Source organism: Haliotis asinina, chromosome 5 (genome assembly GCF_037392515.1).
Source record: "Haliotis asinina isolate JCU_RB_2024 chromosome 5, JCU_Hal_asi_v2, whole genome shotgun sequence".
NCBI classification, from domain to species: domain Eukaryota; kingdom Metazoa; phylum Mollusca; class Gastropoda; order Lepetellida; family Haliotidae; genus Haliotis; species Haliotis asinina.
This window is the reverse complement of record NC_090284.1, coordinates 6,895,879-6,918,501: the sequence shown is the minus strand read 5'-3', so window position 1 is coordinate 6,918,501 and position 22,623 is coordinate 6,895,879. Positions and strand designations below refer to the sequence as shown.

The window sequence follows — 22,623 nt, the reverse complement described above, 5'->3', positions numbered from 1 at the left end:
CATATGTTCATTGGTATGGTGCACTTCCTTCTATTGATGTGTTTTACTCGGGCTTTACAAAACGCATCAAAGGTTATTGATAACACCATCAGGATTCGCTATATCCCAAAAATCTATATCAGTGTAGTTTGTTTCCTATTTGCATTTCTTATGCGTGTGAGTATATTTTGTCAAGCATTGCATTCAGTGAAATATGGTTAAGGCTGGAATTACAGTTCTTTTCCCAGCAAAGGACTTTATGATAGGAACACTCCCGAACTCTGTTTTACATCTTTAACGAATTACTGTGTCTCATTGTCTGTCTGCCTGTTCCTGTCCAGATGTGTCACTCTGTATCAGATATCTTGTCTTCATCATCTTCATCAGTCACGTCACTTCTTCCATCCAAGATTTAAGTTTGTACAGTTTCTTCTTGATACATACTATTCATGTCTTGCTTCAGTCTCTTTGCACCCTCTGTATATGATACAGATAAGAAATAATTCGTGCATGCCCGTCTTTAAAAGTGATGCATCTATTTTCCATTTCAGGACGTTGTCTATCGTGTAAATGTCTTTGTGGGTTGTGGTTATCGCTAAACACTTGACCACAACAGTCACAATCTGCCAGTGGATGTGGTCTCCTCACGGTAGAGAAGTTGACGTCTTCCTCCCACTTTCCTTTGAAAACCACATCTGTTAAACTGAATGCCCTGTGGAGTTGCAAATGTGTGGCTTTAGATCTATCGACACGTCTTCATAACGTTTCTGGTTAGCCCTTTTAAACAGATCAATGAAACATATATAATGTTCTGGATCCATTGCCTTGCCCACGTCATAATGTGTTGTTTCTCTCTTCATCTTCGCTCTGGTCTTAGTTTACCTTCAGTTTACATGCCTTGCTATAGCTTCTTGGGCCCAGCAGTGTTGCTAGGATGTTTGGGATCACAATAAATGCCGTGTAGATTGTCCTTCCAAGGTGCCATCTCAAACACAACAGAACTCGACTCACGTGTGTCATGCTCGTTATGCAGATGAAAAAACAGGACGAAATACAATACAAGTTTTTACATATATAATCAAATCAAGAACGATATTCACACCAGCAACCTTTCATGGACATAAGTCAACGTTTTTACCAACAGGGTTTCCTTCCGCCATTTCCAGACTTTGTAAATATCAGAATTTGATACCTTAATTTCAGCTAATTGCTGAAAGTAGGATGGAATCAATACATATTTCATGTCATTGTTCAAGGGAAAGTTCCAACCACTGCCGTAGATGTCACATAATGCTTCGTTTTCACTCGTCTACACATCATATTTCTGGTGTGAATGTTTACTGCATCTTTCCATGTGTTTGCTGTCACAAACACAGTTTCACAGAAATCACCGACAGCGAGAAAGGTCAAAGGTCACCATGGTCTTATCATCATCATGCCTCCGTTAGGCGTCTCTTTTCCACTGAATAGGCGCACGTGTGCAAATCGCTCAAAAGCGTGGGCTCTTCATCATGGTAAGGTCAGCATTAAAGCTCAGTTGCGGTCTGTTTTAGTGTCTTGGTTTTCTTACAAAGAATACAGTGCGTGCTACTGAATTATTAATATTCATGGAAAACACACAGAATACGTGTGTCCAGTTACTGATTTATATATGGGAAGAAAAGAGCTTACCATTATATGGGCTCTACTGATTCAAGATACCCCGTCATTCCAGTAAACACAGGTTCCACATTTTATATAGATTTCAGTAGATCACACTGATTATGTGGAAGGATGATCATATCTAAGTAGTCCACTATGACAGAAGTAGTGCAGGTGAAGTTGTGTGAAAAACAAGGTGATTTTTGTACCCTAAATGAGGTCAGATAACAAAAGTCATGTGATGCCACCATAAGTGCCATATTGAAGGCCACGTGCTCAACTCCTGCCCGACCGCACTGCTGACCGCTTCCCCACACAGCAAGTGGGCAGTTGGTATATACGTCCGCATCACATACCTGTAAGTAACTGTTGTAAGTTCCATTCATTTACTGGTGCTGTTTTTCACTGTCGCAGCAAAGGTTCTTGCTCTTAAATGTGTTTGAGTCATGCCCGATTTGAGTATGAATGCCCGATTACGACACTTTATACAGATGCCGAGCAGACCGGTCCTCCTTTTTATCCCCTTAATGGCCAGGCAGGTAACGACAATCATCATCGTGTGTGATGTTACGAGGGGTTCGAACCATAAACATTCTGCTCAGTGGGCAGACGGTTTATCCTCTACACCATCACAGGATGAACAAGTACAATATATGAAGAAGTAGGAACGCTGAAGCAAGACATGTGTGTACTAACATTAATGGCTCAATGGGCAGACGGTCTGTCATCTACACCATCACAGGATGAACAAGTACAATATATGATGAAGCAGGAACGCTGAAGCAAGACATGTGTATACTAAAAGCATCACGCATAATTTCCTTCCTTTTTGTTGATTATTGTAATTATGATGTATATTTCAGAAACGTATTCAAAGGAAAGGTGGGGGAATAGGAATATGATATTGGAGAAAAATGCTCTATGCATATTCTCATATGTGGCACTGTTTAAATAGATTTGTTATTGATACTGCAGCTTGTGGCAGTACCTGAATTTCCATAAACGTTTGTTAATGTCATACATAGTTTCTGTGGTTTCATATAACACTTTCATCAGCAACTATTATCTACCGCACAGACATAGTAATTACTGGTGACCTGCGGTCTCTAGGAGACACCAAGCAAGAGGATAGTGTACTTCTCTTTCCAACATGGCGGGAGGTGTCCGGTAAACTGCATTTCTTTTTGTTCCATCCTCTGTTTCACCTACAGCTGAGTGGGATGTGTGACAGCATTTTGTGACGTTATGTTATACTGACCAGTAGGACATTACACGGTCATGAAGTCTCTCAGACTAGAATAGCCTGCCATTGACATTGTAAGTTGCTCAAAATGACGTCCTCCACTCATTTAGAAGATAAAAGCGTGTGTGTGTGAACCAGTATATCCTGAGTGTTCCTGGGGTATGAGCCAATCAATAATCACTCTTTTAACTGCAGTTATATGTAATTAACATCAATGATTTTTGTCGTCTTCCAGTTCTTGGTTGAGAAAGCTTGCAAGCACTGTATCAAGGTATGCTTTAAAGCGAATGCTATGTACATTGTTTTTCATATTCACAGTTCAGTTACAAACACTTTATAAACATAGTGTACAAATGATTATTTAATCATTCATCATCCAAAGTTAAAGAAAAGTAATAAGTTGATACAGTGCTTCCAGCAGTAACAGAACTGACGCTACCAGGTTCATGCAACCAAGCCCAGTCCATAGTGCTACATCTAAGACAAAGATCTCGCAGACTAATGTCAAAGCCACAGATGCACAAATATATACATTGGTGGGACGACGTACGTACCTCCGACTCGACCTCGACGTACTTGACAACAACCTCGCCATTGTCAGACGTCAGTGTTCACCACATACAGGTACCTGTAACAATTTGTTGCTTTCTCTTTATCATCAAGGTATATACCAAGGAGAATTCGATAATGCTCACTGTGAACACCCCCATAAAACTATACACGAATTCCAAGCAAATAGATTTAACTACGAATGACACAGGGATCAGAAAAACCAAAACATTTAGCATTGGTGGTAACACATTATTTTGCATACATGTGGTGCTTAGTTACAATGCAAATTATATTCCATACATCATTACGTGCAAACATATCTACACATAAAAGAAATATGTGTGCTGAAAGTGGACCACCTTGCCTGCATCCACTCCTAACTGTAAATAATTCTGACGAAAACTCATTTACCAGAACACTTGACATTATGTTATTGTAGAAAATCTTCATCCTTTTTTGATAGAAAGTCCAAATTATTTTATTTGTATTTTCGCCATGTTTTACGTAGTCTTGATCACGTGGCTACAGTTGAATTTCCAAAATTCTTTCGCTCTTTCACGTTTTGTCAATTCTATTTCTTTTGATAAAACGAATGATCTGATAGATAGATACGTACCCTGTAGTTGTGTCTGTTGAAGCAACTGATTTGTCGAGAGTTCTACTCACGAGGAAGAAATGTACTATGATAACCTCCTTTTCATGCACTGGTCTGAATTGGTAATGAATGACCAAATTAACCTATCTTTCTGTCACTCGATGCATTATCGGTCTGTATGTAAAATGTGTGATATGTATGTGCATACTAACAGCATTATGAGATGAGCTGACGGCATCTTTATTACCTATGGACTAATCCAACAATGTCCCTACATACTGAAAACCATTAAAAACGCAATTTGACATTCATACTTTCTTTACTCACACAAATGTCAATATATATAGATATAAATGGCAGATATGTTTTAAATGAACATCTGTGGATAATTTAATTGGAAAATGTCAGTGACGCAACAACAAAGTCAGTGACCGCAACAATGACATCAAACAAATGAGGGGTCACTTGCAGTCAGTATCGTGCGTGTCTACCGTGCACTGCAAGACAGTCCTCTGGGGCATTGGAAGACACAGATTTCTCAGAAACAGCTGTGGAATGGTCTGCCAGTGACGTTGAAGGATCGGTGTCAATTCAGCGCTTGTCTTTGGGCATGGCACCAGCACTTCCAAAACGATCATGTTCAAAAACACAGTTTGGCACAAGTCTTTCCTCTCGACGTTGATAAATCCGTTGACGTCCACCTGCAACGGGTACGTTAAACCTGCATTAAGGCGTCTTCGCACTCTTTGGGCGCAGACATGACGATGTGTTGTCCCAGTTGTCCTCTTTGCAGTATCAACAGCTGTTTGAACCGATATCGGAAGTGTAAGACTCGGATAGACATCGAGCTGTCGTCAAAGGTGGTGCACCAGGTCGCGGACAAATGCAACGTTTCCGGTGGCCCGAAAACGTTGTCTGAGTTGACCAATGGTGTATGGATGTACATTACAGTGCCTGACAATCATCACATCTGAAGAAACGCCGCTAACCATAGCAAGAACCTGATTCTTGTTGCTTTGTCTCAAGCGTGACATTTTCTCAACGTGATTCAATTTCACAATTCCCTGTGCTTTCATAGGGCCTTGGTGAAAGTAATGCACGAGCACAACGTGTTTCATGAATGTGGTTGTGTTTACGAGAAATGTCAATTTTCAGTTTTAAAAATCGAAGTTCATAAAAGAGGAAGTCTCTGGGACTCAAACTCGAAATGGGCAAGAATATCAACCTAGTATATCCCTACATCCTCTGTATCGCAAGAAGAAAATCTTCGATAGACGTTTTGTAAGTTTCAGGACAAGAAATACCAATTGCGTTTTAATGGCTTTCAGTATACATAAAACACAGATGTGAGGACCTGGGTTTGCAGGATCCAATTGCCACTGGTGCCAGAGACCATTTAATAAATAATAATCTATTAAATGGACTCTGCTCATAGTAAACAGTCTGAACAGGCTCTTAGAAATACATAGAAGTGATCTGATATCCAGATACCTTTAAACCTATCGCTCTATAGTAAGGCTGCTTGCTGTTCAGTTGCTATAGAGAGACTAAATTATCAGGTCAAACACTACAAACAATGTGTGATAAGCATGTGAGCTAGTCAGAAGACAGACATGGCAGGGCAGGACTTTGGCTATTGAACGGTTCGTGTTATGCATTGATTGATATGCTTTCCTGGAGCATGCCGTTTACAGATGTATTGTAAGATAGGGCAACTGCATCTAAAATAACCACATTTAATGGTGGGCATTATGTACATAAAAAGACATGTTCAACGAGCAGGACCAACTGTGGAACACTTTCTTTTCTGTGTAAGATACTAGCATATGCTCTTTATTATTATTGAGACCGAATGGGTCGAAGGATTGGAATAAATAGGGGGACTATTTCCTCGGAAAGAAAGGAAATTCAATATTAAATGAATGTATTGAGTGTATGTGTTATTTCCGATTACAGTACCTGACAAGTGTATTGTTATCTAATAAGGGATCGCTTGAAGTACTTGAAAACTAGTCGTGTTAACTTGTATGTTTGCCACATTGAGGATACCACGAGGAGAGAATGTCAATAACCATTATGGCCCAGACTGGCCAAGACTGCTGTCTGGTACTGTCATGGTGTGATAGCTCTAATGATAATTGTTTAGTCTTGTAGGGATGTAACGATTGTATACTTCATTAGATCGTTTCATTGTCCGTCAAGGCTAATGTCATGTTAATATGTGTGGCGAGAATGGATCATCAGCTTAGGTTTTACCTTCCATTAGAAACGTTTCCTATCTTGTCGACAGACATCATAGCCGTGTTGAAAGCCAACGCCTACGGTCATGGCAGTGTGGAGATAGCCAGGTACCTGGCGTCCCGGGGGATCGGGCACTTCGCCGTCGCCACCCCAGAGGAAGGCGCTCAGCTCAGGCAGGCAGGGATACAAGGACACATACTGGTTTTAGGTATACATTATTTGGTCTTTTAAACTTACGTTAACCGAAACTGAAGTCACGATGTTGTGTGGTGATCATTTACAGAGATAACTTTCGCTTCTCATATGGGAGCTAATTTTGCAGCAATAGTCCAGCCTGGACTTATACGCGGCGTCATTAAGGTTCTTAAATGTTTAACATCTTCGTTTTTGTTTGAAATATATACAAGTGAATGTTTTACAAACTTTCTTATCAGTATGGAAAAACGCATCAGGTCGTACAAATGTCATTATAACGTCCGATACATTTTATTACAAATGATATATTTTTAGTTCAAATTGTCAATTTGGAAATCCTCCTGCTACTTAATGTCAATGATTTGCAAGTGCAAGTCGCTCTATCCATGGTAAGTGGAGGATAATGCAAATGCAATGATGATTTTCCACTGTCGTTCACTGTTGAGGTACCTGTTTGAAATCGCAGCTTAAAAGGAAACGGGTTTTTCACACTTCCTTAAAGGGATCAGGCTATAGGCCTTTTGGAATACGGTCAAACTCAGCGGACGGTTTCTGTCTGCTTTCATGTGAGTGACAGTGTTTTCGGTAGAATGTGGCAGAGATTTCAAGCCAATGGGTCCGTGGAATATGCACGTCGACCAGGTCGCCCCAGAGTCTCATCAGTCCGAGATGATTCTCACAAGATTAACACTGCGTTACGTAACGGATTCCTTCACGCAGCAGATGTTCAGACTAAACACTTCAATGTTAACAATGTAAGGATATCCAGGATCACCGTTCGTCGACGTTCAAGGAGGAGACCTGTAGTTCCACCACCCCTAGCACCACGTCACAAGCAGACGCGTTTAAGATGGAGTAGACATCATGGCTGCTGGAATCTACGTCAATGCTCTCGTATGCTCTTCACAGTTGAAAGCAGATTCAATTTGTCCTTCAATGATGTTCAGCAGATGATATATCGTTGCAATCGAGACCGAATTACAGATGCATCTGTGGCCACGCATAACCGATTTGGCGTGGTTCAGTCATGGTTTGAGCAGGGATAACTCCATTCTCTTCCCACAGAGGTTACTCCTATCATATCTTCCTACGTAACCTCTGTTCTAATACGGCCCTATTTCCCGCACATCGAGAAATCCCCTTGCGGCAAAAAATCGCAACAGGAATTATCTCCCTTGTAAATATTCAATCACAACACGCGTTAAATAGACTTAGCTCCAATATGGCGGCCCCCATAGACTTGATTCATGAACGTGCTAAGGAAAGATGCGATATTTCACATTTAACTGAAAATTAGATAGTGGCAATAGAGAGTGCAGGGATCAATCGCCATGATATGTTTGTAGAAACAAAAACTGGTTGTGGCACGTTTCCCCGATGCATTCGGAAATTACCGATCTTGCGAATGATCAGTCTTGAAACAACGCCTCTGATTGCACAACTAAATCTGAACGCCTCCAATCGCGAGTCTTGAACACTTGAACCATGAAAGGGCCGTATTAGAACAGAGGTTATGTAGGAAGATATGACAGGAGTAACCTCTGTGGGAAGAGAATGGGATAACTCCTACTGGACGTACTCCACTGCACGTGGACAACGGTAATCTTACCGTTATCAGGACGATATTCTGGCTCCATTAGCAGTACCATCCTGCAAGCTATGCACGACCTTTATGGTCGACCATTCTTTACTGCAAGATGAAAATGCTAGACCTCATAAAGACAGGATTGTCACGGAATTCCACAGGCAGCACAGTGTGGCCCGGATCCAGTGGCCTGCATGCTCGCCATACCTCAACCGGATTGAGCATGTCTGACATCAACTCGTCGACGTGTGTACACACGTCACTCAGCTCCTGTAGGTATTTCAGGACTCCGCAGAGGTCTAGAAGAGGAATGGAATGTGATGCCGCAAACTTTCTTTATGAAGTTGTTAAGGAGCACTTGCATTATGGACCTGCGGGTAGGGTACACAGGATATTGAATGGCCGAGTGATTCAAGTTTGTCATTTTCATTTTGGGAAGTTGGTCCATACAGCTGATGTTTGATAGTGCTGTTTGAACTCCTTGTCCGTATGTCACGATGTGTAACGTTTGTCAACGCGCAAAACATTGTGATGACGCTCTTAGATGTATTTTATATGAGACACATTTCTTTAACTGTGCTATGTATCATTTGACCCATAATTAATGACTAGTATATTTCCCAAATCAGTAAACCAAGTCGAATGTTTTTGTCCAAGGTAACGCTGTCGAGGAAGAAATCCTAGCGCTGGTGGAGTATAGATTGACACCGACGGTGGCCGAACTAATATTCCTCCAGGACTGGTCTCGTGCAATCTCAAAGTCCAAACACGTAAGGAACACAAACCAGGCGGGGACATTCCGAGCTTTCTGTTCCACATTCCATTTCATCATCTCGGATGATGTGCTTCTTTCACTTGGACGTTTCGATATTTGTATTTTTTCTTGTTTAAGACTAGAAAGAGACACCAGGTGGTGCTGAAGATTGACACGGGGATGTCCAGGAACGGGTGCCAGCCACACGACTTCCCCAACCTCATACAAGTTGGTATGATGTTAGTAAGGGCGCAGTTACTGTTGCCAAGCCAGTCCTCTATGAATAAATCCATTTGGACTTTCAGCTGGATTCTTAAACTTCCGTATGTTTTTCACAAATACAAAGAATAACTAATGACATCAATCAGCTAAAGTTTAGCTAACACCTAACTGAGGAAGTTGGGGCAGATCTCAACTTGACTGCCAACTAAAGTCTAGCTGACACCTAACTAAGGACCTTTAGGACAGATTTCAACCGACTGTCAACTAAAGTCTAGCTAACACCTAACTGAGGACGTATAGGACAGATTTCAACTTGACTCTCAACTTGACGGCGTTCCCTTTCTTGTGGTGTTATATGCCAGTCATGATGGCCATTTAGGGTAGTGTTGGTCATCAGTTCAATTTCCAAAATGTAATCTTGACACTTTAACGGAGTCAGTGGCCGAGTGTAGCCTTACAACGTTTTTAGCAATAGTCCAACAATATCATGGCGGGAGACACACACTGGCACCCATGGGGAGAATCGAACCCGTCTTCGGCTCCACGAGCGAAAGCTTTAACACTATGCTACCCCACCGCCGCTCACTACAACGAAGGAGTCAGGTAGTATGTATATTATCTACTGGGTGAATCATTTGTTTCCAGTATTGTCTGGAGAACAACCTTAACATCCACAGCGTGATGACCCATTTTCCACAGGGATGGGACAATCCAGACATCACCCGTCACCAGTTCAACACCTTCATGTCTCTCACCGAGCCGTACAGGTTGGTACTAGCAACACATGAAGTGTCAAAGTGGCTGCAAGTCAGAGAACTGTCAAATATCCTTAGGGTGGTTTCCACTTTCAGAAGTTAAAATAATTTAATTTAAGAATCTTAAATGTTAAAGCGACAGTAATACTTTCATATTTTTTCATATCAAGGGGGTTAATATTGCATTATTATTAATATATTGCTAACATTGACAATTGCAGAAATAAATGTGTGGAATTTTTTTTAAATTGTTATAGGTAAAAAGCACAATTAATGATTTTGCCATAACCTGGAAAGTTCAATCTTTGTATTATTTTGAAGTTTAAAATCGACATTTCTTGACATATGTCATATTTGGGATTTCACTTTCTTTGTAAAGTACAAATTCTAGTACATTTTTTTTTTTTTTTTTTTTTCGGTTGAGTCCCATCCGGGATTCGAACCCGCACCCTCAGAGTCAGGCACCTAATCGCCAGCACACAAAGTCAGCCGCCTAGCCCGCTCAGCCACCGCGACTTTGTGTGCTGGCGATTAGGTGCCTGACTCTGAGGGTGCGGGTTCGAATCCCGGATGGGACTCAACCGAAAAAATGTACTAGAATTTGTACTTTACAAAGAAAGTGAAATCCCAAATATGACATATGTTGCATTTGACCACTTTCTAAATGGCATCGTGTAATCATGACATTTCTTGAGCACCTCTTGTCTGCCCAAGCAAAACTGAGAGTACATTCAAATATGAGACGGTAGATGCCAATCCATGCATGGCTATAAGATGCGAAACACACTCCTGGTGTCACATATTCTGTTGCAGTGATGTGGTTAACTAGTAACTCCGTTAAACACGCCTTTTCGTGTTTGGCCACAAAATGTTGATGGAAGTGAATGTAAAAAGTGTGCACATAGTATAGTAAGTATGACGCACCAGACTCAACAACAGATGATAAAGCTGCCAATCAGCCAAAAGCCAACTTGTACTTGACAGGAGACTTGGGGTGAGACTACATGTTGCCACCTCGTCGGCCAATGTACATGGGCTTGGGACAAATCTGGAGTTCATCCGGCAAGGCGCTAACCTGTTCGGTCTGCCGAGAGGTAGGTCATCGCACCAACATACATCAGCTTCATGTCTTCACGATTCCATGTGTGTAGTTTGTTGTATGTCTCTTTCGGTATTAATACCAGAACCTGTAGCTGTCACCATTGTCCCATGGGAGTGTTTCATGATCATTCTGTGGCTTGGCATTAATATGAGACCCTGTAGTTGTCATCATTGCCCCACGGCGTGTGAGTGCTTCACGACGTCCCGTCCATTCTGTGGTTTGGTATCAATACCAGAACCTATAGTTTTCATCACTGTCCCATGGCGTGGGAGTGTTTCCCGACATCGTGTCCATTTTGCGGCTTGGTATCGGTGTCAGACGGTGAAAAGTTCTTCCTTGTTGCATGTGTGCAGATTCTCCTCCCCATGTCAGTCCTCTGCTTTTGTGTTCGTAGATGCCAGTTTTGCTGAACAAGTGCGGTCACTGGGACTGAGACCAGTTCTCTCGTGGCGAGCTCGCCCCAACCTCATCAAACAACTGGCCCAGGGCAGAAGCGTTGGATACGGCAACGACTACATGTACGGATTAATATACCGGCAAAAGAATAGCAATATCGTATAAAATCTGTGAAAAAAACCCAGAAACCACGAAACCATGACCAGAGAAGAGAAATCACAATTTTACCTTGGATCCATTGAGAGATTACTATCCAGGGTCCCGTTCCACAAAACCCCCGTAAGCCTAAGGTCTCGTAACTTTTCTCGTATGTTACAGTATAGCAGGTACGAATGCTACGAGAAAAGTTAGGCTTACGAGAGTTTAGGCTTACGAGAGGTTTGGGAAACGGGACCCAGGTGTAAATCCTACAACATGACCATGACCTTTACAATCAACCATTCAAAACAGCCACAATGAAGAGGTATATGGAGCTGCTAAAGAGGCGCATAATCCACAGGGGACGCCAGTCATGTCTTGGGGTGATAGTCCTGTCTTACTTTCGATTGGAAAATATTTAATGATCGCGTTTTATTCTTATTTCAAGAACACTTGGCACAGAGACAATAGCGACATTCGGTCTGGGTCTTGCTGACGGTTATGACTTGCTGCTTTCTGGGAAAGGTGTCGTTACACTCCAGAAAGGTGAGGTATCATGCATGGCTTTCTGCCAAGTGACAAGTGGATTGTCCTTTCATAATTAATAACACAAGTTCCTCAAACAAAAAATATTGACATTCACATGCCAAATTACACTTCTGGTCAAAAGCCATCACAAATCACCTTACAACATCACCAAGGCACTGATCTGTAAAGCACGTTAATGACTCAGAAGGATGGAAACTAAATTGCTAACATGGTCCAGAAAGTAGGAAATTTCCTTGGCGGTTTAGCAGCCTAACAGACATGGAACCACATCTTTGAAATTAAAAGATCTGAGAATACTATCCTATGTTCTGAGGAAAGACAGACCTAAAATATCTCTAACACATTAAGGGCAATCAGAGTAAAGGCAATCTAGTGGCATGGTCAGTAGACATATAAGAATATGAATGAGTCAGTGACAATACAGCTACTTCACATCGACCTGTGAGATTGGTAATGGCCCACAAAGTCAGACAACAGTTTTCACGGCTATGGCAGTCAGCACAAAGACTTCTTTGATTGGCGCTCTATAGGTTGTGGAGATGAATTCATAAAACAATGTCCTCATTCTTCAGAGGACACGATGTTATCAAAATATCAAAATAGAACTACGATGAAATCACTATAAGTGCTAATAAAGCATGTTGTATTTCAGATGGCCTCCAGTTTCCAGTTGTTGGGAGAGTGTCCCTGGACGCCATCACAGTCCGTTTGGATGAACCAAGGCCTTTGTCCACGACGTACAACATCATCACAGGCGACTTCACCTCCCCCAACAGCGTGGCTCAGATGTCAGCCGTGCTCGGTATGGAATGTGTGCATGTGGTGACGCGACTAACTGTCAGACTGCCCCGTGTCTTCGTGTCAGGGACGCGCGTGGAAGCTGTCAGTCACTGACACTGGTCGACTTTTAACGAACCTCACAAACCTCATGAACAGCTTGTCTGCAGCGTTCGAAAAAACGGCCGACCCGGAGGTTATTGTAACGAGCCGCCAGTTTCAAATTTTAGCAGGCCCTTGTGGCTTTCAGTGAATTCTCTTGTTTTGGGTTGTGTTTTGGTTTTGGTTGTTGATGTTTGTTTTTTGGGGGTTTTTTTTTTGGTTTTTTTTGTTTTGTTTTGTTTTTTGTTTTGTTTTTTTTTTTTTGGGGGGGGGGTATTTGGTTTTGTTTCGTTTTTGGGTGTGGTGGGTGTTGGGGTGGTGGGGGCTTTGTTTTTTTCAACTAGAATCATTCCCTTGATTTTTTTAATTTCTGAGAGAGAGAGAGAGAGAGAGATGGAGATGTGCACTCTGTGTATTATAGGCTTCAACAGAATTTAAACCTTTGTTTTATCAATACAGTGTGTTGCCATTACTCTTAGGCATAATGTGTGACTGACTATGTTCCTTCACCCTGCACTCTCTCGGCCATTCGTGCTGCCTAGTTGTACCGCATTTTCTCCGACAACCGACAACATGAACCGACAACAAATTTGGTTGTCACATTTTCATTTGAAGGTCACTGCCTCAAGTTAAATACACTGGGTACATCGTTTCTGAACAAAGCATCGAGGCAGATCCTGAAAAGATTACCAAAATTCGTGACTGGCCCGTGCCAACTACACCAGAACAAGTTCGACAATGTCTGTGATTTGTAGACTATTATAGAAAGTTCGTCAAGGACTTTTTATACCCCTATCTGAATTACTTCAAACACTACTTATTAAGAAGTCAAGTTGCCAAGGGCTTGCCAAACAGGACTGGACATGGTGACAACCGCAGGACGGAGCTTTCAATGAAGTAAAAATGAGGTTATCAACACCACCAGTACATGGTTACCTCGATTTCCCCAAGTCTTTCAAACTTCATATCGATGCTAGTAACCTAGATGTTGGTGCGGTTCCATACACTGTATGTGTATAAGTTGAGTTCTGATATAAGAAATACCATATTTGATCGTATGTTCGGTTTTGTTGATATGGTAGTAAATTGTGTATTGTTTATCACTGAATTGATAATAGTTTCGATGAAATATTTAGATGTGTAAATAGGTTAGTACTCATGGTATGTTTTATATCATAAACGGGTTTATACAATATTAATAGTCACGTGCCAGGACAACACCCCACCCCCACCCCCACCCCCCACCACACCCGGGAATAACAGGGTACGTATGTTTATATCTATTTGTACAGTAAAGAGAATACATACATTTATACATACTCTTTATGACACAAAATGAATTTCATAATAATTGAGCATCATGCACATGATAATGCCATATTCGTATTGCATTTGCAACTGCAATGATTATGATATGTTAAGCTTACATTTGTATCACTTATAAGTACGTAAAGTGTTAGCTTTCACATGTGAGTGAGTGAGTTTAGTTTTACGCAGCACTCAGCAATATTCCAGCTAAATGGCGGCGGTCTGTGAATAATCGAGTCTGGACCAGACAGTCCAGTGACCAACAACATGAGCATCGATCTGCGTAACTGGGAACCGATGACATGTGCCAACCAAGTCAGCGAGCCTGACCACCCGATCCCGTTAGTCGCCTCTTACGACAAGCATAGTCGTTTTACGTATGAACTTGTGAGATGGATTGTACTCATTGTTCCATTCATTGCCACAGGGTGTCAGTTTGTCATGTTTAACAATACCCTGTGTTATGTGACAAATTCAGCAAGAACACTTTGATGGCTATTGCAGTACTAACAATGTTTTCAAGCACGTGATGCAGAGAGTTGTAACATGGAGAATATGTACATAGCTGCAAGTGTGAGTGAGTGAGTGAGTGAGTGAGTGCGTTTAGTTTTACGCAGCTCTCAGCAATATTCCAGCTAAATGGTGGTGGTCTGTAAATAATCGAGTCTGGACCTAACAATCCACTAACAACATTAGCATCGATCTGCATCGATTGAGAACATGTGTCAACCAGTCAGCAAGCCTGACCACCGATCCCTTGGTCTTATGACTATATATATATATATATAAAAGACAAAAAAAAAACATTCTTCGTTAAATATTTTCATTCCTCCACGTATATATTCTGTACATACATCACAGTTTGAAACGGGCAATGCTAAGATGTACTTGTACATTGAGCTGAAGGACTTGTAATAAGCTTCACACACCACCATAATGATTTTTTACACAATATTTAAGCATTCCAGATGTAGATTCACTAGATCAAAGGCAAAGTGTAACTGTTTCCAGTTTCAAAATTACTGACTTATTGAATAAGAATCACAGAGGCAAATTATAAGTATTTTTAATTTTCTGCAAATATTCTTTTCCATGTTCTTATGAGCACCCTGTGCCTGGATTCCCTTAACTGAATTAAATATGATAACAAAACCAAAATATGGTTCTTCACAAAGAGCAACTTGGTACATCTTATCTGTCACACCAACACAGGGTGGAAAAGTCAATGTCACGTCGCAACAGATGCTTCAGGAATGTGGAAGTCATCGTTGTCAAAGATGAGCGGACGTTTGGTTAGTTCCGGCTTCCTTTCAGCTGTGCACAGGTTAAGGACAATGACTATGAACATGTATTATCAACATATACATCACTATATCCATCAGCAGATGTGGTCATCCGAATCCTTTATACATGTAATGTCACACACTAGCTTGTCTGGTACCAATCTTGATGAAATTAGATTCTTTCTTATCTCTCTCCTTGAAGATCTCAGAAACCCTCCAAAGACGTTCTCCAGTGATCATTAAGTCCTTTGTTAAGTTTGCCAGTCCTGATACTCTGCTCAACCATACAGAGAATGTATAAACTCATTACTGACTGGAAATGTTATAAGAATGTTACCCTGATTTACTACAGAAGGGTTATCAAACCTACATACAGAGAGGAATCGCCTCAAAGCTAAGGTCTGATTTTAACGAGATTGTTTTCTATCAAAATGTGTTCAGTGTATTTCTGGCTTTAGTTTCTGTTACATTTCATTCAGGTCATATGTACGAAATGTAAATCACAATTAATCATTTATTGCTCATTTTTACTGACATTCTGTGATTTCCTCTTTATCTTCAGTAAAGAATTCACCTTCAAAAAATAATTATTACAGCATTATAATGTATTTATATAGTGTTCTGAATTTCAACCAGTTTGCTCTCAGGCACTTTGTTTTTCCCTAAATCATAGCATGTAAATCTCAACAATACTTCCTATTATCAATCTCAACTCCCTGGGGAGTATACAAGTCTTGCAGCTACTAGCAGCATCAAGTTTATGCGTCCTTAATGCAGGTTTGGACTGTGCAATGTATACAAAAATGATAAATTATACATAAGAGAATATCATACAAGAAAACATGGTATTAATTTATTCCTGCCAACATGCTACTCTGATTTTACGGTCTGATAAGAAAGTCTGACATCTGCAACCACACTGGTTACCAAAAGTGTGAGAGAGTGAGTTAAGTCCTAAGCCGCCTTAAGCATTACTTCAGCAATATCATGGCAGGACACCTGAAATGGCAGTTGTACCCATGTGGGTAACTCAACCCGGGTCTTCAGTATGACAAGTGAATGCCTTAACCATCATGCTACCTACCCCAACACCCAGTTATCAATAGACTGTGTATAAATCTACATAGACCATAATGTGAAGTATGACCTGGACATGACTTAATCATGTGTAAATGTACAAGGATATTGGTAGAGCAGCTTGAAGAGGCCAGTGCCTATTGTCATCGGGATCCCCATGATGATGCACTCACTCACACCTGGAACACAAATATTACACACTACACTCTGTTTGATCGACATTTTAGAAGTTGAAGAATAATAAGAAAAACATTATACTTTATGGATAGCAACTTCTTTTCTTATTATGATGCAACATTTTGGTACAGCTTCTTATACCATTGTCAAGCAAGAGTATAATAAGCATCATAATAACTACAGAAGTTATTGTTCATAAAGTATTATAGTTTTTCTTACTTTCTTAATACACACGACACTGTTGATCAACGTTTGACACAGGATGCCCAAAACTATCGAACATAAATCACATTCACTGAGCAAAGTCCCAGGGGCAAAATGTGCGACATAGATAGTCTCATCGTCATGTCCTTTCATATCAAATAGATCACCATGAACCTCATATGTTAACATTATGAGGACTGGGTGTTTGATTGATATTTGATTTGTGTTTCCAATTATATCATAGTGCGTTTTCTGAATGTAAGCAGTTATAACCATCAGCATTTAGGGCCCAGCCGACCAGCTTCACTGCTGGAGAAGCAAGTGATGTCATTTGGCCAGCCAACCATAGTGACATAACCTCACTGATGTCATGTACGTGTATCTCAAAGGAAACCAGCACTCCATGGTATATGTCTGCACATCTGCTTATCCACTGACATCTTGACTAATATCTACAATATGTATAGCCTGAAAGAAATATACAAAAATTGTTGGCTGTGACGTATATTATGTCAAAAGACGAATGGGTTATGTGTATCAAATAAACAAACCATTGATGGAGTCTGTCTGTCCATAGTATGCAGCATCAAACAGATGGTCGGCAGTTTTTTCAAACTGAAATGGAGAATATGTTGTCAGGATCGTCAAAACAAACACACCTGTGTTCATTAAGCAAGGTGAAGCATGGTTGAATATTTAAAGATGTTTGAACTCATGCAGTCACTGTATCAGTCTTAACTGTGCTTCAAAGCTTCACTGTATCAGTCTGGACAAATGTCTCTTTAACAGTACAAGGCCCATGAGATAAGTCTACATGAATACCAAATTCTGAGAAGTTGATTATGATCCAAAGGTGTCTTTGTTGTATCTCCTTACTGCCCACAAGAAGGCAAGGAAACAACAAGTAACACCTTTTGTACTTCTGCTGCACCAGCAGATGCTCCATCTACTATATCACAGATGCAGTGTTACTTTTCATATATCTGTTTACCTTCACAAGTATCATACTGAAATATTCCACTTCCATGTGATCGGAAGTTCAGCAAAAAAAACCCAACATTTTCAGGACTGGCATGCATTAGGACACAGAGACCTCTCTAGTAGATATAAACAGGTAAGCATAACAATCAGCATTTGAAAAACGATTTTTCATGAGGGACATTTACCGGAATGTAAGTCCACATCACACAGATATCTGATGGAAGTGCTATTTGTACACTAGGACTGTGATGGGTAGGAAAAAGTGGAATCAGGTACCAGCATGTACTTAAAGGAATCGGAATTGAGTACCTACAGTATTTCAGTCAACTTTCTGAATATTTAATCACACTTTGACAGAGATTATTATATAAAATTTGAAAGGGTGGCAGTATGACATTAAAACTGATCTCAACCTATTTAATTTACATGTGTTTAAAGAGCAACACCATTATTTACATTCCTCGTTAAAATTTTTCGTTCCTGCTGTCACTGTAACTTGTCTACCCACTGTTCATGCGCAGATGAATTACAATTGTTAATAACAACCCCCAATAATCCGACAATACCAGTGATGTCAATGTGTGTTATGTTTGTCAGTAATGAAAAAGACTGCCCTTGCCATTACAGAATTCTCTCCCTTTCTGGGTAGTTGACTCCAGCTGTACCTGACTTTGAATACCCATCCCAGTTCTACTGTACACACTGATTCCATGATGAGACACAACTGTAATACTCACAGATGCCAACATCAACACACTATCCTTCATCTTGGCCAGCCCAAATCTGGTGATTCCAAGAACTTCTCCCTTGAAAAATAGTAAACATTTCAATTCTTCATTCATTCAAAACTTGGGTTGGATTATTTTTTCAACAAAATTATGTCAAACTAAAACTCAAGTATGAACAGAAATTTCTGGGTAAGTCTATGAACAATGTAATCACATTCCACTTGTTTGTTAAAGAATCATAATGCTGAATATCTAACTGATACCTCAACTGCCTAACACGGAGAACACAACAACAGAAAATAGACGTCGACTGAACCTGAGTATCTATGACAAAAGGCATGACAAACACTTTTCTGAAAAGGTATTATAACACATGGAGACTGAAATGACCTTGAACGTCATGAGGTCAGCCAGTAACATGACATGTCTGATGTCGATGCTCATCCCGTGGTTGACCATGGTGTATACAATCTCATTCATTATGGTTGACCGAGCAGCCTCCACTCCAAGTGTTTTCATCACCTCGAATGTGTTGTTAGATACAGTGGCGGTGCCTTTCACCCCTGAAACAAGTCAATTTGCTGCAGTGTAAACTGAAACAATGAAAGGGAGCTAATAATCCAGTGAAGTGAGATCAGCGAGAAAAATAAGACACAGTTAGCAAAACATTACGGACAATACATCATCACAGTGAACCACTGCCATGGGAGGCAACCCTGCACATCTATAAAAAATACCACTAGCCAAAAAATGATGACAGGTTCAATATTGTTCAGTCGGTCAACAGTGATAAAGTTATACCATAATGACCTTTTAACAAATGACTCCTCACAATACCCTAAAGCCTAAGAAACAAAATGACAATAAGAAAGTATCATGCAGACGGATGACACTATCAATTTTCACAGATGCTCATTAGAAACGGCACAGGTCACTTAGGGCCTGTCCCAACTACGTATCCATATGGTTGAAAAGAATGAACAATGTCAGTGAATATTGCTTACTGCCACAACCATTCACAGTAAAAGTAAAACAAGCACTTCAGCCCCTAGCAGTCTAATGTCAGCACAGTTGCTTCCACCAACACAGACGTCAGGCACTACCACTCCTCCACAGATCTGCTCTACATACCTGGAGTGGCCATAACTTCCAGTAAATTATCGCCCTCCACCAGCAGTGTGAGGGAGTTAGACTTCTCGTCTATATGTATCACAGCACGCGTCACGGAAGGGATGCCCTGAAGCCAGTACAGACAACAAACTGAGGTCTTTCTATGGCAACCTAAATTTAGACTTCTAAAAAGGTCAGGAATGTCATGAAGCAACCATAGCTCAAAGATTCATAACTTGTCTCCAGTCAAGTCTGATTTTCCCTCGTCTTATCATCCCATGTCAAGGAGGAAGCAACAAATTCAGGCCTGTGATCACGTGTCTGCAATCATGTTGCTTTGTTATGGTGAATTTGTAGTCGTCAATACAAGAGCTATCCATGACATCCTGCAGAGTAATAACAGCTCTATCTGAACAATAATCACTGAGAAAGTGGTGCTAAAACGTAAGTAAGAAGTGGTTTCAAGCCACGTTTAGCAAATATTCCAGAAACATTTCAGGAAACACCAGAAATGGGCTTCACACAGTGTACCCACATGGGGAATCTAACGTGAACCTTCAGCTTGACAAGCGAATGCTTTAACCACTTGGCTACCAGAACGCCATGTTACCACATAAGTACATTTATACACAGTAATCAGAATGATCATCTGCTCTCATTGTGGTCTCCATAAACCAAACTACTGACAAAAAACAATAATCCAAGAACTGCCAGGTAAGTCCCAGGGTGAACAGTCTCACCTTGATCATGACGCCTGGCAGGTGCTTCTTGAGGTTCTGGAGCACGTAGTACATGGACGACTTGGATGTCTCGTGTGCAGATACAGAAAGGAGGTCAGTGTTGTAGATGTGGACATCCTGCACAAATCACAGTCACACATTTGCTGACAAAACCATTCATTGAACATATTCAGTGTACATTGGTTGACTGGAATTATGAGTAAGTCAGTCAGTGAGTTTGTTAACAATGAACAGTATTTCAAAATCCTGTTATAGTGACATGTTCCAATCATTACAAAATAAAAACAGAAAATACTGTTATGATGACATAAACAATACTTACAGGAAACTTGATCCCAAGCTTGGATTTAACTAATGAATCTCTGATACTGTCTGCTGTCACCTCCAACTGAAGCAAAATACACATACAAGATTACCATCTCTTCTTTCTTTAGCAGCCATGAATTGAATTCATCCATGTCAAAACTGTTGACGACAAAGATTAAGACAAAGCACTTGAACAGAAAGACGACTTACCTTCAGCAGTTTGATTCTGTCCATGTCTAGTTTGATGAGTATGAAACAGTCATCTGGGAGGAATACTTCTTCAATGTACTCTGACACCTGAAACAGAAGATCAGATCAAAATGGAAAAACTTAGAAGTTGCATTAGTCTCAACAAACAGTTTCCTTATCTCTCCTAAATACATGAGCAGTGATGTTTATTTACATTTATCACCATGCCTAAGAAGAAATCATTATGTATTCCAACGTGGCAATAAACATCCCTGTCACATACACCCAACACACAACATCTCATTTACCAACATCTCCATCACACACCATGTCCCACATCTACCTGCCCATTCTCTTCCCACAGAGGTTACTCCTATCATATCTTCCTACGTAACCTCTGTTCTAATACGGCCATATCTCCCGGTCATCGAGAAATCCCCTTGCGGCAAAAAATTGCAATAGGAATTATCTCCCTTGTTACTATCCAATCAGAACACGTGTTAAATAGACTTAGCTCCAATATGGTGGCCCCCATAGACTTGGTTCATCAATGTGTGAAGGAAAGATTCGGTATTTCACATTTAACTGAAAATCAGAAACTGGCAATAGAGAGTGTAGGGATCAATCGCCATGATGTGTTTGTAGAAACAAAAACTGGTAGTGGCACGCTTTCCCGATGCATTCGGAAATTACAGAGATCTTGCAATGATCACTCTTGAAACAACGCCTCTGATTGCACAACTAAATCTGAACGCCTCCAATTGCGAGTCTTGAACACTCGCACCATGAAAGGGCCATTTTAGAACAGAGGTTACGTAGGAAGATCTGACAGCAGTAATCTCAGTGGGAAGAGAATGCTACCCACCTCTCCCAGCACAGTCTTCTCGATGCGGCCCTTGACAACCCTGGCAAATTCTGCGTTGTCGCTGACCTCCAACTGGGCGCTGATGATGGGAGTGCTGATGGTCTTGGAGGCATTGATGATCTCCTTGATCCGTGGCACACCAAGTGTGATGTCTTGCAAAGTCAAGGACTCTTTTCAGGGAGCATTACCTTTGATTTGTTTGACTGGCATTAGAGTGGTAAAGAGATGACAAAACCTCATGGATGATCAACATTATTGGCGACATTTGATATAGATTCTTAATACAGTTTTCAGGCATCAACAGTATAAGAATCTATACTGAAATGTCGCCAGTAAACAAGTTGATCATCGATAAAGTTTTGATATCTTAATTTTGATTAAAACTGGTGTATCAATTTTCTCCAAAAGGCAAACCAGGAGACACAATAGCTTGGACATATCCCACACCATGGACACTCAAGGTCAGTATTTGACCTAGGCAACCAGCAACCAGCAACCATGGATAATGTCCAGGCTTGGTAACAGTGTGACTGCATAGCACAAATCATTGCTTATGGTATCAAATGACTAGTTAATATAAATTGAATAGTGCTGAATCCGGTGTTTAACAACAAACAAATCTTGATTCACATGAAGTTGTTTTCTGGATGTAACACTATTTCACTCGCCAGTGGACCATGGTGAGCAGAGCCCAGTTGGCCCAGTGTCACACATGGCTGGAAAGGTCGCGCTGCAGTGTTGTGTACCTTGCCCTCATTGGCGGCATAGTGAAGGAACACACTTACAATAGAGACAGCACCATACCCTTGCTTGTAGGTTACAAGATAGT

General features: G+C 40.8%; 2 protein-coding genes across 7 annotated transcripts in view; one reads left to right on the top strand and one right to left on the bottom strand.

Moving 5' to 3' along the window:
* The first annotated feature begins 1,860 nt into the window (after positions 1–1,860).
* LOC137284552 (alanine racemase-like) lies at positions 1,861–13,280 on the top strand. Of its 4 annotated transcripts, XM_067816395.1 has the most exons (12): positions 1,864–1,978; positions 2,698–2,787; positions 3,099–3,134; positions 3,285–3,487; positions 6,301–6,459; positions 8,689–8,801; positions 8,924–9,013; positions 9,653–9,774; positions 10,747–10,856; positions 11,259–11,382; positions 11,847–11,944; positions 12,600–12,978. In XM_067816395.1, exons 2-12 carry the CDS (start codon positions 2,771–2,773, stop codon positions 12,839–12,841), a joined length of 1,314 nt encoding a protein of 437 aa, XP_067672496.1. In that variant the 5' UTR covers positions 1,864–1,978; positions 2,698–2,770; the 3' UTR covers positions 12,842–12,978. The 4 variants fall into 4 exon arrangements, with proteins under 4 accessions (XP_067672499.1, XP_067672496.1, XP_067672498.1 ...); XM_067816398.1 differs by lacking the exon at positions 11,847–11,944 and having other exon boundaries at positions 1,861–1,978; positions 12,600–13,277; XM_067816397.1 differs by lacking the exon at positions 2,698–2,787 and having other exon boundaries at positions 1,867–1,978; positions 3,306–3,487.
* Positions 13,281–14,968: 1,688 nt separating this feature from the next.
* The window catches only part of LOC137283547 (DNA-directed RNA polymerase III subunit RPC1-like), a 38,767-nt gene continuing 31,112 nt past the window's right edge, over positions 14,969–22,623 (bottom strand). For 2 of the 3 annotated variants that reach the window (XM_067815106.1, XM_067815108.1), the window contains 10 exons: positions 21,795–21,946; positions 20,951–21,037; positions 20,757–20,822; positions 20,435–20,551; positions 19,716–19,821; positions 18,975–19,147; positions 18,594–18,662; positions 17,427–17,490; positions 16,612–16,673; positions 14,969–15,458 (listed from right to left, as the gene is read on the bottom strand). In XM_067815106.1, coding sequence (XP_067671207.1) covers positions 15,363–15,458; positions 16,612–16,673; positions 17,427–17,490; positions 18,594–18,662; positions 18,975–19,147; positions 19,716–19,821; positions 20,435–20,551; positions 20,757–20,822; positions 20,951–21,037; positions 21,795–21,946 — 992 coding nt within the window. In that variant the 3' untranslated portion in view covers positions 14,969–15,362. Of the gene's footprint in view, positions 15,459–16,603; positions 16,674–17,426; positions 17,491–18,593; positions 18,663–18,974; positions 19,148–19,715; positions 19,822–20,434; positions 20,552–20,756; positions 20,823–20,950; positions 21,038–21,794; positions 21,947–22,623 lie in introns of all 3 variants that reach the window. The other variant, XM_067815105.1, reaches the window with a different exon arrangement.